Source organism: Lepisosteus platostomus, chromosome 12 (genome assembly GCF_059453375.1).
Source record: "Lepisosteus platostomus isolate fLepPlt1 chromosome 12, fLepPlt1.hap1, whole genome shotgun sequence".
Taxonomy (NCBI): domain Eukaryota; kingdom Metazoa; phylum Chordata; class Actinopteri; order Semionotiformes; family Lepisosteidae; genus Lepisosteus; species Lepisosteus platostomus.
Window position 1 is genome coordinate 15,307,485 of NC_142622.1, and position 14,991 is coordinate 15,322,475.

At 34.1% G+C, this 14,991-nt stretch overlaps 1 protein-coding gene and 1 long non-coding RNA gene across 2 annotated transcripts in view; one reads left to right on the top strand and one right to left on the bottom strand.

The window, feature by feature from the left end:
* The window catches only part of LOC148651138 (uncharacterized), a 102,414-nt gene that overhangs the window by 45,964 nt on the left and 41,459 nt on the right, over window positions 1-14,991 (bottom strand). The gene's annotated exons all lie outside the window — the stretch shown is intronic.
* adamts16 (ADAM metallopeptidase with thrombospondin type 1 motif, 16) overlaps window positions 1-14,991 on the top strand; it is a 73,949-nt gene that overhangs the window by 27,040 nt on the left and 31,918 nt on the right. Inside the window, exons 6-10 of the mRNA XM_088601047.1 lie at window positions 380-463; window positions 1,695-1,854; window positions 6,462-6,567; window positions 7,421-7,558; window positions 11,918-12,071. Coding sequence (XP_088457173.1) covers window positions 380-463; window positions 1,695-1,854; window positions 6,462-6,567; window positions 7,421-7,558; window positions 11,918-12,071 — 642 coding nt within the window. The remainder of the gene's footprint in view (window positions 1-379; window positions 464-1,694; window positions 1,855-6,461; window positions 6,568-7,420; window positions 7,559-11,917; window positions 12,072-14,991) is intronic.

Here is a 14,991-nt window from a genome sequence, read left to right on the forward strand (position 1 = left end):
TTCTGTGTAGCTGTGAGTTTTAGGTAGCTGTGCCTTTCGGAGAACACTGTGGACTTTCTGCTCATAAAGACGTTGGAGTTAATTCTGCCTTTGCAATGAAAAAGTCCCATCGTATGCTAATTTTGAAAGCATTCCATGCACTGACCTTGTTCCTCACTTTACAGTATATGTACTTATACATATGTACTATATTTTTGCTGCCATACAGCACATACTGTATGCATATAGGGGTAAAATACATTAGTGAAGGGACATGCTCATTTGGTCTAATTCACAATGATAGACTTCTCTCTAACTTCTCTCTGTTTGAGGTCTATTTTAATATTTTTCTATGTTAGGCAAAAATGTTTTTACTTTTTTACTTTCTTGTGTCTCCAAGGTGTCTGCCCTGTTCAAAGATGGCACAATAGGAGGAAACATTAACATTGTAATAGTAGGCCTAATTCTTCTTGAAGAAGATCAGGTATGTACTCTATCTGTATTTTGACAGAAAAGTACTTCAAATTTTCATTTTATTACATTTAATCTTTGTGCCCAAGGCAAACACATTCTAATAAATAGGCTTATATACCTCATCTGTCCAGTTATTTGTCAGATTTATTTTAAATTAATGTATATTAAGATATGTACAGTATATAATGAAACATATATGTATATAATCAAATACCAAACTGATGTGGTAGGCTTCTATTCATGTAAAGGTATACCTTAAGAAGTCCCATGGTAAATAAAAACAAACATGACATCAAGAGCTGGTTTTGTAATTTTCAGTTGTGCTTATACGGACGTTTTTTAATCTGATCTCTGTTTATTATAATAATAACTGTTTTTCAAATGCCTATATATTGTATTCTCTTATTGAACATTGTGTTTCAAAGCTGTCATATGAGGTATACATTTTGTATTTGAAACACGCTGATACTGTTTTTTTAAAGGTTTTATTAATTCACCAACAAGACTTTAATAGTTAATGTATCGCTACTGTGAGTCATACACATCTAAATTATTTGTGTTTGCTGCCAATTCATGCCAAATTTAATTAAACAGGATGTTGTAGTGTATAACAACTTGATCTTTATTAAATCATTTAAAAATATGTTTGCCATTTTTTTATTATTTAATGAAGTTTGGTTACAAGGGATAGTTTCATTTGAAACAATATGTGCTAGACTCTTAGTTCTGAGGTGCTAGCTGAATATCTCCATGTACTTCAAAGTGACACTTCAAATCACTCAGTATGGAACCTTGTTTAATCACTGGTGTATAGTTGGCTGGAATCCATCCAGGCAATTTAGAGTTCAGGAATAATTGAATGGGAGTTGGTAGTGGGTGTGGAGAAAATTTTATGTTTGTTTTTTGTACACCTTGGCTAATTTTAATTTAATTTTCTAAGAGAACCATTGAGTGTGGAATGTGAAAAATGTACTACTTTATTTTTGTCCCAATTGGTTGGTTCTTGGTTTTAATTATATTTAGTGCAAATGAATGCTTAATGTTCCATGCCCTCACTTATCTTTATGAATATGCTAAGTACCATTTGATGTCTTAAGGCAAAACGTGCCGTGGGTCACAACCTGCCATGTTTGTTTCTGCGTCTCTTATAAGGTCAAATAAGGAAAAGTCTTTGAAATGTCTCCAATCTCTTCCTTTTCTTGTTTCTGATTTCCTCCTCCTGGTGGTCGGGGATATGTTAGACTGGACTGGTCATCAATCACCATGCCGACCACACTTTGAACAGCTTCTGTCAGTGGCAGTCTGGTCTCAGTGGGAAGGAAGGCAAACGCCATGATCATGCCATCTTACTGACTGGACTTGACATCTGCTCTTGGAAGAATGAGCCTTGTGATACTCTAGGTAAACCTACAGGATTTGAGAAATTAAGTCTCACTATGTATTTTACCGGTCTCCACCACATTCGATTTTCTTATATTTAAGGAATATTTTTAGAGAGTCTGAAATTTGGCACTTCTTTTTTGTTCAAAACATCCGTCAGATTGTTAAGACTGAAAAAGAGGATAACTAAAAACCATTTGCTTCAGGATATTTGCATACAACAATTCTTCAGATGTATAGAAAATGAACAAATTTGTTGTTCATAAACTCTTCCCATCTCTTTTCTAGTCTTCAATTTTGTACACTAAATTTACACCATCTCTAAAACCTGTAAAGTAAGACATTTAAATTACAGGGTTCCATGTGTATATTCAGAGACATCAGAATACATCTACAGTACAATATGTACAGTATAGTGTCTTGCAAAAGTATTCATACTCTTCCTATCCCATTTTGTGCAATTACAAAATGATGCACCCACATTTAATGTTTAAAACACTCAAACTGAAGACTTTTAAGGGTAAGATAAGTTATATTAAATGTCAGCAAAGACTATAGAGAAAAAATGAATAAGTATTCAAACCATCAAACTCAATATTTGGTGGAAGCACCTTAGGCAGCAGTTACAGCCACAGGTCCTTTTGGTTAGATCTGTACCACTTTCTACATTGACTTGATGCAGTCTTTGCCCATTCTTATTTGCAGATTTGTTCAAGCTCACTCAGGTTGCCTGGGAATCACTCATGGACAGCAGTTTTCAAGTCTTTCCGCAAATTGTCAATGTAATTCAAGTCATGACTTTGACTGCTCACACAGAGACATTTACCTCTTAAGTCACTCAAGTGCTGTTTTAGAGCATTATTCTATTGAAAGGTGATTGTTTTGTGCCAGTTTAGCAGAGTAAAACAGATTTTCCCCTAGCCTTTGCCTGCACATTCTTCAATCAATTTTCCTTCAAATTGGCACTCTTGTCCCTAGTGAGGAGAAACATCCCCTTAGCATGATGCTGCTAACACTGTGTTTGTGCAGGGATGGTGTTGACTGGGAGATGTGCTGTGTTGGGCCAGCATCAAATGAAATGTACACATTTAATCTCAAGTGATCATAACACTGTTTCCCACAGTTTTGCAGGATCACAAAGCCTGAAGACTCCATGAGGGCTTTGAGATGGTGTATTTTGTAGTGATGGGTTGCTTTGTGCACTCTGCCATACAGGCTAGTTTTGTTAAGTGTTCTGAATATTGTTGACTGATTCCATCTCCACTGATCCAAACAACTCTTTCAAAGTTGTTGTTGGCCTCACAGTGGTATCCCTCACCAGTTTCCTTCTTTCCTTATTGTTCAGTTTGGAGAGTTGGGTTTGATATGATTTACAGTATCTTCTATTTCTTGATAGTTAACTAGACTGTACTCACACAACATTCAAAGACATCTGTATTTTTGTACCCTTCTCCTGATCCATGCTTTATTTATCCCTTACTTGCTTTGAAAGATCTCCTCATTCTTCATAGTTAAGTCTGTGCTTGAAATAAGGACATGAAAAGGTACTTGCTTTATTCTTTATTGAAAATCAGTGATAGTTGCAAAGAAACTTATCAATGCTAGAAGAGAGCATCTCCTGGAATACTATGTGGAGTAATCTGAATTTTGCATGAAACCCTGGACCAGTTAATCTCATTGAACTTAATTCAGAGAACCTATTTTACCCCTCAGAAATAACTTCGAATTCATTTTACTGACTCCCTGAAGTAAAGGCTGTGTTCCCAGGACCCACAGGAACACTTTTCCATATGGTCTAGGAATGCACAGATGTTCTGGTGGAAGAAGGGCATGTGTGATATTTTGTATAGTATTGAAGTGGAGTATTCTTTTCTACCCTTTCGTCCTGCTGCTGAATAATGACGCCTATCTTTTATCTTTTTCATAGAAATATGTGTGGTTGGCTGGCATTACTGCCACCAAAGGAATGATTGTATACCCTTGGCAGCCACCACACTTTTTTCCCTTGTGCCAGTGGGCCCTGACCTTGTCTAATGTTGCTCAAATGGAACCGTCTGCTGCTCGGGTCCTTGACACCACAGAAGGAATCCTATGGCTCTGGGAGACATCTATAGAACAATAAGAACATTGATGATCTTTTTGCCATCTTCTAATTACTGAGTTAGTTTTGACGAATCCCTGTAACTAGCCTTCTGTGACAGGTGGATCCCAAAATAATTATCTTAAATTATCACGAAGCAACATAGCTGAGTTGCTTTTCACATGACTGTTGAAGCTGATCCCCTGGATTCTTTCAAGAAAAAGCTGGATGAGACCTTGGGTCAAGTTACTTCTCATGACCTAACAGGCTAGATGGTCCACATGGCCTCCTCTCATTTGTAATCTTTTTTACATTCTTCGTCATCTCTTTGTGATCACTTATGATCATTTTTTGGGCTCCACCCTTGTCACAGAAGGCCAGTGACAGGGATTCTGGCTCATTAAGGTAATTTTGTGCAATTCACTGTACATTTACCATAGGTTTGAAACTTATGCAATCCTGGCTTTTCCATTTTTCATTCATATTAATTACCTACTTATTTCTTTTTCATTGTTTTTGCTTTGAATGGGTAGAGTAAAGCTTGTATACAATGAATATTAATTTATTTGTGGATGCAAGTGTTAAAGCAGAACAATGTGAAAACTGTGCAAGGGTCTGAATACTTATCCAAGGTACTGTATATGAAGCCATAGATGTAAACATTGGTACTTCACAAAAACATTTAGTAGTCTGAATGAATGTTTAATAAATATGTAAAAACATCACTTGGTTTACAAAGGTAATTCGTTCCCGACAAACTTACATATAAAAGCTTTCAACTCAAGCCCAAAGTCTAGAAAATATCCCAATATTTCTCATTATTTCTTTAATCATACTGAATTGTCAAAATCAGAACAGTACTGAATATTTTTGATAATTATCTCATTTAGCACGTGTACTGTACATTAGTTGATACCATAAATATAATCTGTAAAAACTGTAAACAGTTGAACATCTAAGTTCAAGGCAATGCAAATTTCTTTTGACTCCCTGCCTTTTTTGGTTCTTGCTATCACTTCAAGTTTAATAGCCAAGGGAAATAGTTTCTTTATTTTCTTTGCTTTTGTAGTGACTGGAGCAGTGCGACATATTGTGCTGATACGGTGTTAAAAATAATGATCATATCCCATAATAAAAATTAATAAGCAACATCACAATGGAAGAGCTAGTGAAAATGGCTTTGTACAGTGAAAAACAGGTAGTGAAATAAGCACTTTGTAATAGCAAAAGTTAATACATCCCTTGTAGAGTGATGGATGAGTGTATAAGTGCCTTATTAAAAATCTTTGGAAAAGAACAAAGGATATTCTCAATTGCACTGATGCAGATTACGAAGTCCTGAGCCAAATTTAGGATTTACAGTTTTAATGATTTGCCAGAACGTCATAAACAATACATATTCACAATTTGTAGTTTAATGTTTCAGGCTCTGCTATGGTATAAAAACTAGGAAATACGTCACCTATTGAGACCCCAGTAAGGCATGTGTTGTGTAAGCTGCAGATGTGTTAAGGATGGGGAGTAATAAGGATTTCACCAGTGGAGGTCCTGTCCTTCAGATAAGATTAAAGACTAATGTTCATCTGCTCTGAGGATACTTAAGCTATCTGAGCACTTGTTAGAAAACAGCGGTGCTGTTCAGTTCTTTACCCAGGCCAAGTTCTCAGGCGGTTTTTCTGTCCCAGTCTGAGCATGTGTTCTTGAAAGGTTCTGTTGTTTTAAAGTCTTTAATCCATTAACATTTAGCTCTGCAGCTGACTAAAAGTACAGGTGTTCTGAATTGCTGCTGTTTTGTCCATCTAATGAAAGCAAGCTGTGGGATTTTCAGAAATGGGTAAAGTCAGAAAAAAGCATCTTTTGGCACTTGCTTAAAATCACTATTATCCTTTATAGACAATTTTTATACAATACAAAGAAAGGATACATCATATGATGTATTCAAGAAACTGGAACAATACCAGTAAAGTATATTTATTTTAAAGAAAGATTTCAAGGGTTAAATAAAAGCTAAAGATTTTTTACCAAGACCTTGTATTGAATCTTTAGTAAGTGCAAAAAGTGAAACAATGTTCTTTGTTCTTGTCTAGAATCTAGTCTAATATCTACTCAGCATTTGTATAATATGTGGGAATTTTTGTGTATCCCATAGACTGAAGTCTGTAACAGGTTTACAGGGAAACATTTGTACTGTTCAGGTTAGTTTGTACAAGCATTTCAATGTTAATATTACATTTTTTAGGCCCTTAAAATACTGTATGACTACAAATAGCATAATACATTGTATAGATGTTGGAAGCATCTAGTGTCCCCAAATGATGTTCACATTATGTGATGTCTTGCATAGTTTAGTTAGAGTTTATTTATACTGTAGTTGTGTCCCTGTCGTATTATTATTTTATGAACAAATACATTTAAAACATAAAGGATAGAATCTAGAACTGATGCACAATATACTCTGGAATTAAAACAGACATCTTTTAGATATTTATGCTACATATAAATGTTTCAAAACCCATCAAAGTGAATTCTTTTATCTCATGTTTTTCAGGTTTTGCACCAATCAGTGGGATGTGTAGTAAATACCGCAGCTGTACCATAAATGAGGATACTGGACTTGGGCTGGCCTTCACTATTGCACATGAATCAGGACATAAGTAATTCATATTTTAATTTATCTAATAATATTTGCAGAAAAGGAAACACAAATCATTCAGTACTTCATAGAAGCTTGAAGGAAATACTGTAAATTTTTTTGCAGAACAGTTACTGTACACTGTATGTATTTGGTTAAAGCGTCTCACAAAGGCTATTTGTTGGCAGAGACTCTGTGGTGATAAGGCTTTAATATTTTGTGAACAAGTTGTTGAATCCCCTTGAAGAAAGATTCCATTTAGTAGTTTATACCATCTGGGATTTTCCTCTAATTTCATCTTTATAAAATTGATGAATTTTCTTTAGCACAGTTCACTACACTGTTGTGACTCTTAGGCTGGTTAGTCCCCTCTCTGACTAGAGTAAAAATTGAGAATATTATTGCTAGTAAGCATAGTTGTAGAACTTTAGACAGGATATACTGTATTACACATGTGGCTGTGTTCATTCTTAAATCATGTGAACCACTATTTTTGCACATAGACAGAGGCCTCTCAGCTAATTGTGTGACTTGGCAATGTAATGTTGTGCACTCAAACTGATTTAGTTTTGTGGTAGCAAAAGGGTGAATGCTTATGAAGTCAACATACAGCAATTGTTCCACTGCAGTTCATTTTACACTCTGTTCAATATAGTCACCTCCGAGATCCAATTTTCCCTGTTAAGAAAGATACAGTCCTAAAAAACAGCAGATCAATCATGAGCAAGCCTGTGTTCCGTCACAGGACTTCCTAGTAAATCCCATTTTAGAGAGAAGCAATGATAGCCAATGTAATAGGATACGAGTAAGAAATTAAAAACAAGCAAAATCTATGCACCTCAGTATGTAACATCATAATACCTTGTATTTTACAGTTTTGGGATGATTCATGATGGTGAAGGAAATGTGTGCAAGAAATCTGAAGGTAACATCATGTCCCCAACATTGGCTGGGCACAATGGAATCTTCTCCTGGTCTGACTGCAGTCGACAATATCTCAATAGATTTCTAAGGTACTTCACTTCTTTCTGTTTTTCAAACTCTGTACCAGTTTTGTGAATACCCATTGTTGACCATGTTTTAAAACGTACAGTATTATTGGTCATTTATCCAAGAAACATTCTCTTGCACAAGTGTGTAAACAACTCAATTATTCAGGCAAAGTACCAAGTGTTGTTTAAAATTGGTGATTGCATTTTTTTTAATTCTCCCTTGCTGATGGAGTTTGTAATGATCACAATGCAGTGAAGTATTTTATTTTGTTTCTTCCAAGAACTCAAAGGCTGTCATATGTATCATGCTTAACTCCTCCAATAGATAACAGTGGCACTCTGTACTGCTGACTTATAGGAAAACTATAGAAAAAAAATTTCATTGAAGGAAACTGAGAGTGCCTTCTGTAGATAAATTATTTACATCATGTAGACGTAGCAAAAGCCAAGCCCAAATATTATTTGGTCATAAACCTGTCCCTTTGGTTAACTCAGTAAAGGTCCAGACATTAGACTCATCTTTAAAAGCAGATAATATGCAGTACAGTTTTATATAGGTGGCACTGGGGAACATTCAGCTGTCATGCTTTCTATACTTCTCCAGTTTGTCTTGTATTACAGCCAGTGTCTGAATGACTGTCTGTGTAATAAGATAGGCTTCCTAAACCACTAAATTTACCAATGTGTTATATTAACTGTGAAGTATCCTATCGCTAGCTTGTGGCGACACATTAATTCCTCAAGTAAGTTATTAATGGGCCATGACTTCATAGTAATTACCATTCCCAGATTCTTCTTATTTACTAGTTTATGTTATGATACCATATTTGTGGTTTTAAATAGGGTCCCGTTTGCCAAGCTTTTTGCTTTATCTGCTTTATTGCCTATACAGTATGTCTTATTGCCTATATTAATGTATATACTGTATTATTTATTAAATATACCTGTATATGATAATAAATATATGATCGTAGAGTAGAGGTTAGGATGAATATTGTAATGAGGCTCCACAAAAATAAAAATCATAATCATGTCAATGTTTTGTTACTTCTCCTGTTTAGGGTGGAAAACATGGGTTAAGATGATTTATCCATAAGCTACAGTACTTCAAAAGTATTTTGTTTCGTAATTCTAGTTGTCTGTACTACTTTTTAAGTTATTTTAGATAAGTATATGCTGTGTATATTCTCAAACTACTTTTGAAAATCATTCACAAAGCTCAAAGACAGCTGTGTGATGTTTAATAATATTTAGTACAACATAAAACGATTGTTCAATACACTTGTACCTGTTCACTCTGCATAAACTGAGCTTTTTTTGGAATATAAAAGTTATAAAAGGAAAACAAAAATTAAAGTTAAAACAACAGTGTATTACTCATAACTAATATAGTAGTAAAATGAATAAGTAAAATAAAACTGAACTACTGTACATTCTCAAGTAATTATTTCTTGGAGTTAACTAATCTAAAGCAGTAAAAGTAATGGAGCAGTTGATTTTCATTTTTTCTACTTCTGTAATGTGAATCAGGCTATTATAATCTTTTGCAACAATAATGGAATCCTGTATTAATCAAAAGGACTTTTAAATTCATCAAAAAAAAATTCCTGTGGAAACTTTGTGTCTCCAGGCATGAATAATAAAAGTTCTATGGAGTTGGGTAGCTTGGAAATTAATAGAATACACAATAGATTAAAGCCCAATTGTATTCATTTAGCTTTTGCACTTTAAACAGAATGCAAACTCTAATATTGGATTTTTTTGCCTAAGGATAGCCAACAATGGTGTCTCAATTACAAATACTGTGTAGAATATGTTTATTTCCAATATTCATTTGGAAGTTGCAACATATGCACTTTCCAGATTGCAATGGGTTGTTATCCCTAATCATATTCAGTGCAGGTTAATTATTTTTTTCTGGTACTTCTGTCAAACTAAATCAAATTTAAGTCAATTCCATCATTTAATGTGGCTTTTATGAAACGTGTTTATGATGTTAAATCACTTTGCCTTTAATTAAAATGTTGTGCACAGTATTTCAGCATAAAATGAAATTGCACAGCCCAAAATTAGCAATTAGTCTTTCTTTTCAAAAATCCAAATTATTTGCAGACAGCAGAGCAAGCTTTATAATACTGCAAGCAGGATTCAAAATGTGGTTGTCTAATGACTAGGCAGACATGCTGTCTGTGTAACTAAGGCTCCATTAAAAGACATAATTTGCTTAATAGACCTTTTTATTCAGGACAAACACAGTGTTTTCAAACGTATTGGAATATCATGTTGGATATCGTATTAGAATAAAATCATAACTTCAACCCATTGATTTCAAGTGACTGTAAGTATTTGGTCACGTTCACTTTCATTGTAAATTTCACTGAATAAAAATATCATAGAAGTATTTTCTTCTACAAATGCAGACAAAATGTTTCTGTAAACGTCATAATTCATTCTGCTGCCATCATTACTTATAAAATCAGTACAGGCAAGAAAGTCCGTTCCACAGGTAGCTTCCACCATGCTATACAGATAAAGTAGTATTGTTTAGAGTACTGTATCTGTAGTTCCTTTTCTTCACTTTACATTAACCCTTTACTCACTTTGTTAAAGGTTTATCTCAGGTTTATCTGTCCATAAAACGTTTGTGTTATATTTTTTACTTCCAAGCAAATCCTGAAGCATGTTAATGGTAATGTCATGTAGAAGAAAACACTTCTACAGCACTTCACCGTGCAGCATGACAATGACCCAATGCATATGACCAATTCAAACCAAGATGTTCATCAGGAGAAAAAGTGTAATCTTAGACTGGCCAAGTCAATTTTTAGATTTAAATCCCGAGCATGCATTTTACATACCGAAGAAGTTGGAACACCCCAAGAATAGGCAAGAACTCAAAGTGGCTGAAGCAAAGGCTTGGCAAAGTGTCTCGAATGATTACACAGAGAGTTTGGTGAGCTCAGTGGGTTGTAGACTTCATGCAGTTATTACCTCAAATGGGATGTGCAGCCAAATACTGACTTTTACACTCTGAAATGTCCTTAAAGTGAATGTGCCCCAATACATATGGTCACTTGAAATCACTGGGTTGAACTCTCAGATTGTTTTTCTTGTAATATGACTTACAAGAATTTACTACATAAACTTATGTATGGAATTAATAAAAAATAACACAAAATGTATTGTTATATTGTGTCTGTATTAATTTGTAATTTGTATTAATCTAATGCTCAGAAATTCAAATTGCTTGATTGTAAAGCAAAAATAACAATTTTATTTTGCTTTCCCAATAATTAGTGAACATAGTATTTGGTCTGTCACTTACTTACATATTACTTAGCTATTAGGGAATTCATTACAAAGTGCATTCAAGTAACGATAGTTTAAATTCATTTGAAAAGATGTATACTTGTCTACCTTTTGAATCTCTCCAACCTGTATTTCATTTTTATTTATTTCCCTTTTATCTTTAAATATCTTTAAACTATACATTTCAATCCAGAATTCACTTAAACTCTTAATGTTAAATTTGAGACTCAATTCTGAGACAAATGGCTTAGAAGCAGATTTGGCCATTTCTTCCATATTGTTTTATAAGAGATTTTTAACACTGATTAAAAGCAACACTGATTAAAAGTAAAGCTTTTAGATTATTGTTTTATGCAAACATTTTCTACTCTTTGAATATTCCTAAAAGAGACCTCAATAAAGGACTACATAAGAACATGCTGTAGTCTGTAGTCTCAGACCTTGGATACTATTCCTCAGTAACTGATTTCTACAAGTGGTTACCAGATGCGCTTTCATATTGTGAACGTAGATGTATTTTCAGGATAATTGAAACCAGACTGGATGTATGAAACTATAAATCATTACAGTCTTCCTGTAGTATGTAGCAAAATTAATACTGCCAGGGCATCACATAAATAAACTTAACAAAAAAAGAAGGCGATGTACAGAAAAATTATGGTACAATCAACTTTGTGATTGCTTAAATTGCTATTATACATGAATAAGGAAATAATCTAAATTAATCATGGATTTTTTAAATTAATTTTGATTCTACACTTTTTATGTACTTTTCTCCACTTAGAGTTAAAGTTATTTACTGGTCAGTTAAGTAAATAAGAGTTTACATTGCCGTTACAAACCAGTAGTAGTGGAAGAACATCCAATACCACCTGAATATTCCTCCTTTCTAAATACACGAGGAGTCTGCATAGGAGCTGAATTGCATTTTAAATCCAAATGGTTCTATGGTTAGTAATGACATATAATATGTATGCAGAAGCAATCACTTTATTTAAGATACAATGAAAAAAGAATTTAAAGATCAGGATTTCAGAGTCACTGTGATGAACATTTTTCCTGTTGTTTCAGCTCTGCCCAGGCCACCTGTCTTGCAGATGAGCCAAAATCGGTGAAGGAGTATAAGTATCCAGAGAAGCTGCCAGGAGAGCTGTATGATGCTGACACACAGTGCAAGTGGCAGTTTGGAGAGAAAGCCAAGCTCTGCAAATTGGAGTTCAAAAAGGCAAGTAGACAACCATGAGTCTAACAAATCTGTTAGAGGTGCTAGGAGGCCTTGTGATTTGAACAAATTATTGACGGTTCTAATTAAATGCCAGGGGAGCACAAGGAATAAGTTCAAATATGAAAGATGTCTTTCATTGCCATCTAAATGAAAATGATAATTCTCAGGGAATTATTTGTTGATTGGCTGTAATTTAGCCATAGTAATTTCTGAAATTGTATTGTATTAAGGTCTGATGAATCGACTACTTTTTGGTTTCCTTTCTTGGCTGAATTTCCCACTTGCAACCTGTCTCCTCTCTTTTGTGTGAGGGCTTTTATACCTAGTTTCTTAGGAGAGCAGAATTCAAATCAGAGTTCAGTTGGACCCCCAAAATGGTTTGATTTGACAGGTATAAAACCAAAAAGGTTGTCTCAGCTCAATTGAGGGGGATCTGATGGTGCTGATCTCCCTTGGAGTCAAGCAGTTTGAAAGCAATTGCACTAAAGTTCTTGGCAAAAAAAAAAAACACCTGTCTACCTGTTGAATTTCTGCTTATGTCTTTTTCACCTTTAAATACTGTAGCTAGTATGCGCTGACAACAAAAATCAAAAGTTTTAATCTCTTAAATTTAACAAAAAATACAAACAAATCTAAAAAGTACAAATAAATCATTAGGTTGAAGTGTACAATAAGGATAGAAATAGAAAATAAAAACAGATTTCAAGCCAAAAATTATGGAAGAACATTTTGTACCCAACAGCTAGTGGTTCTTGCATATGAATAATCCAGGATATGTAATCAATCTTTCTTTTATGCACTTTTGCTGCACCTTTTTTTAGAGACAAAAGAGGCATTTTCTAGGCATATTTTTATTACAGGAGCTGCTAACAACTTCAACTTTAAATAGGATAGTCCCACAAAAAAGTAGTTTCAAAAACTAATATCATATTTTGTTCAGTTACATGTTTGTGCTTGTAGTATTTTATTTCTCCTGAGATGGCTGATAATGTAGAGAATGTTTGCTATTTATGCTATTCTATAAGTACTGTCATAAACACTGGAAAATTACTATAGAATTGCAGAAGGCCTTTGGGGTAACTATACCAAATAGAAATTGAATACTTGCCAATGGGAAACTCAGCTGGAACAGTTTCCATTGCCCACATCTAAGTTGTTTTAAACACTGGAGAATTACTGAATCTTTATTACATAAAAAAGAAGAAGAATAAAAAAGAAGAAGGCTCATGATTCTTATTTCTTGATTCTTAGTGCAAGTGAGGGAAAAAATGTTTTCCTACAATCACATTCAATAAATAATTAATTATAAATTAAAAATGTCTATTGTTCTTTAGTTGTTTTATTGCTCTTTAAAATCAATTCATGTTGAGTAGATTTTTCTTTCTTGTTGCACCCTGAGTTATCTCATCCCATCAACTCACTCAAGAACGTTACATCTTTGCTCAAACTCTATTGGTATTTAGCAGTACTGTTAGTTAAAAGGAGAAAATTAGGAGCAGTGTATTATTTTTTTCTCTTCATGACTTAGCATTAAGTAAGTTTCATTAAGTTCTGAGCCAGTGTGGTTACATGCTTGAGTTGACAGGTAATAACCCTTATGTGTGTTCTGTGTGTTTCACTACTTCTGATTATATTATGATTGCTTAAGATTTTTCTTCAAACAAATTACATTGGGAATTTTGTTTTGGAAGAGCTTAAGAAGCAACCCACAACACTTTGAAGCAGATTTGTGATTGCGTGTGTAATGCTGATTAATGTCCCTAATTCAGTTCCTCATTTAAGAAATGTAATGTTGAAGAGTCAGTTTTGCAGGAATAATCAGTGAGCATGACAAAAACATAAAATCATGATCAAGTAGGTTAAAAGAGATTAAAGAGAATTATATTAACTCATCTTTGTATAGCTTAATGTGATTATTAAACCTGTCCTTCTCCTCAATTTTTTAGTAACAGATATGTGATACTAGGTTTTAGACAGACTCATAACCTTTAGTATAGTTGGGTCGTCTAGGTGTCTGACTGCTAATTTTAAACTTGATTTCCTCTCACACTCATAAGTTTAGACCTTTAAGTATAACTATGACTAAACTTAGAACTCTTCATGGACTTCAGTTTGTACTTGTCTTGTTCAGTTTACAGGATTATATCTTGTTACATTAGTACAAGTAGAGGTTGATTGTACAGTAAGTTGAAAAGCAGAAAAAAAAATTAAAAAGCCTCAATACTTAAAAAAGCTTCATAGCTGAAACATTGTTTTTTTCTTTCCATTTAGCAGTGTAGATTTGACCTGTACATACTCCTTTGAAGCCTACTGTACATGCTGAAACAGCTCTCAACTCAAACCTCACATCACATTGCCCAATGTATCTAGCTGTGCTCAAATGTAACTTGTACATAACCAAATCTACACATTCCTTTTTAACTGTCCTGAAATTCAGAATAAACAGCATATTCCTTTCCTCCACCTTCAAGAAAAAAGCTTACATATGAAAGAGAAGACTGTAAGGAGGCACTGGTGTGTTACTCAACAAGCTTAACTTAATTTTAGTGACAGTAAATGGTAATAGAGCCAAGACTGTCCAGTGACAAGATGGGCATGCTGTCAATGTAGCTATAAATACAAGAGCTCAATCAGCTGCCAATGCAGAAATGGCCTTCAGAACCAAAAATTAATTAAGGCAGCTCACAGTGAAGACAGTTACTGAACTGTAAAATTTGCAATGTATTAATTCCAGTTTGCACTGAGTAGTGTAAGAATTCGTATATTTCAGCACAATACACTATCAATACATCTTACCACATTTGATCATATTGTAATTTAATAAAGACAAAAATATGTTAAACTAAGCTAAGTGCATTTTACTCACATTTCGTTAACTATGGGTACAGAAAATCATTATGTGTAATCAGATAGACACAAT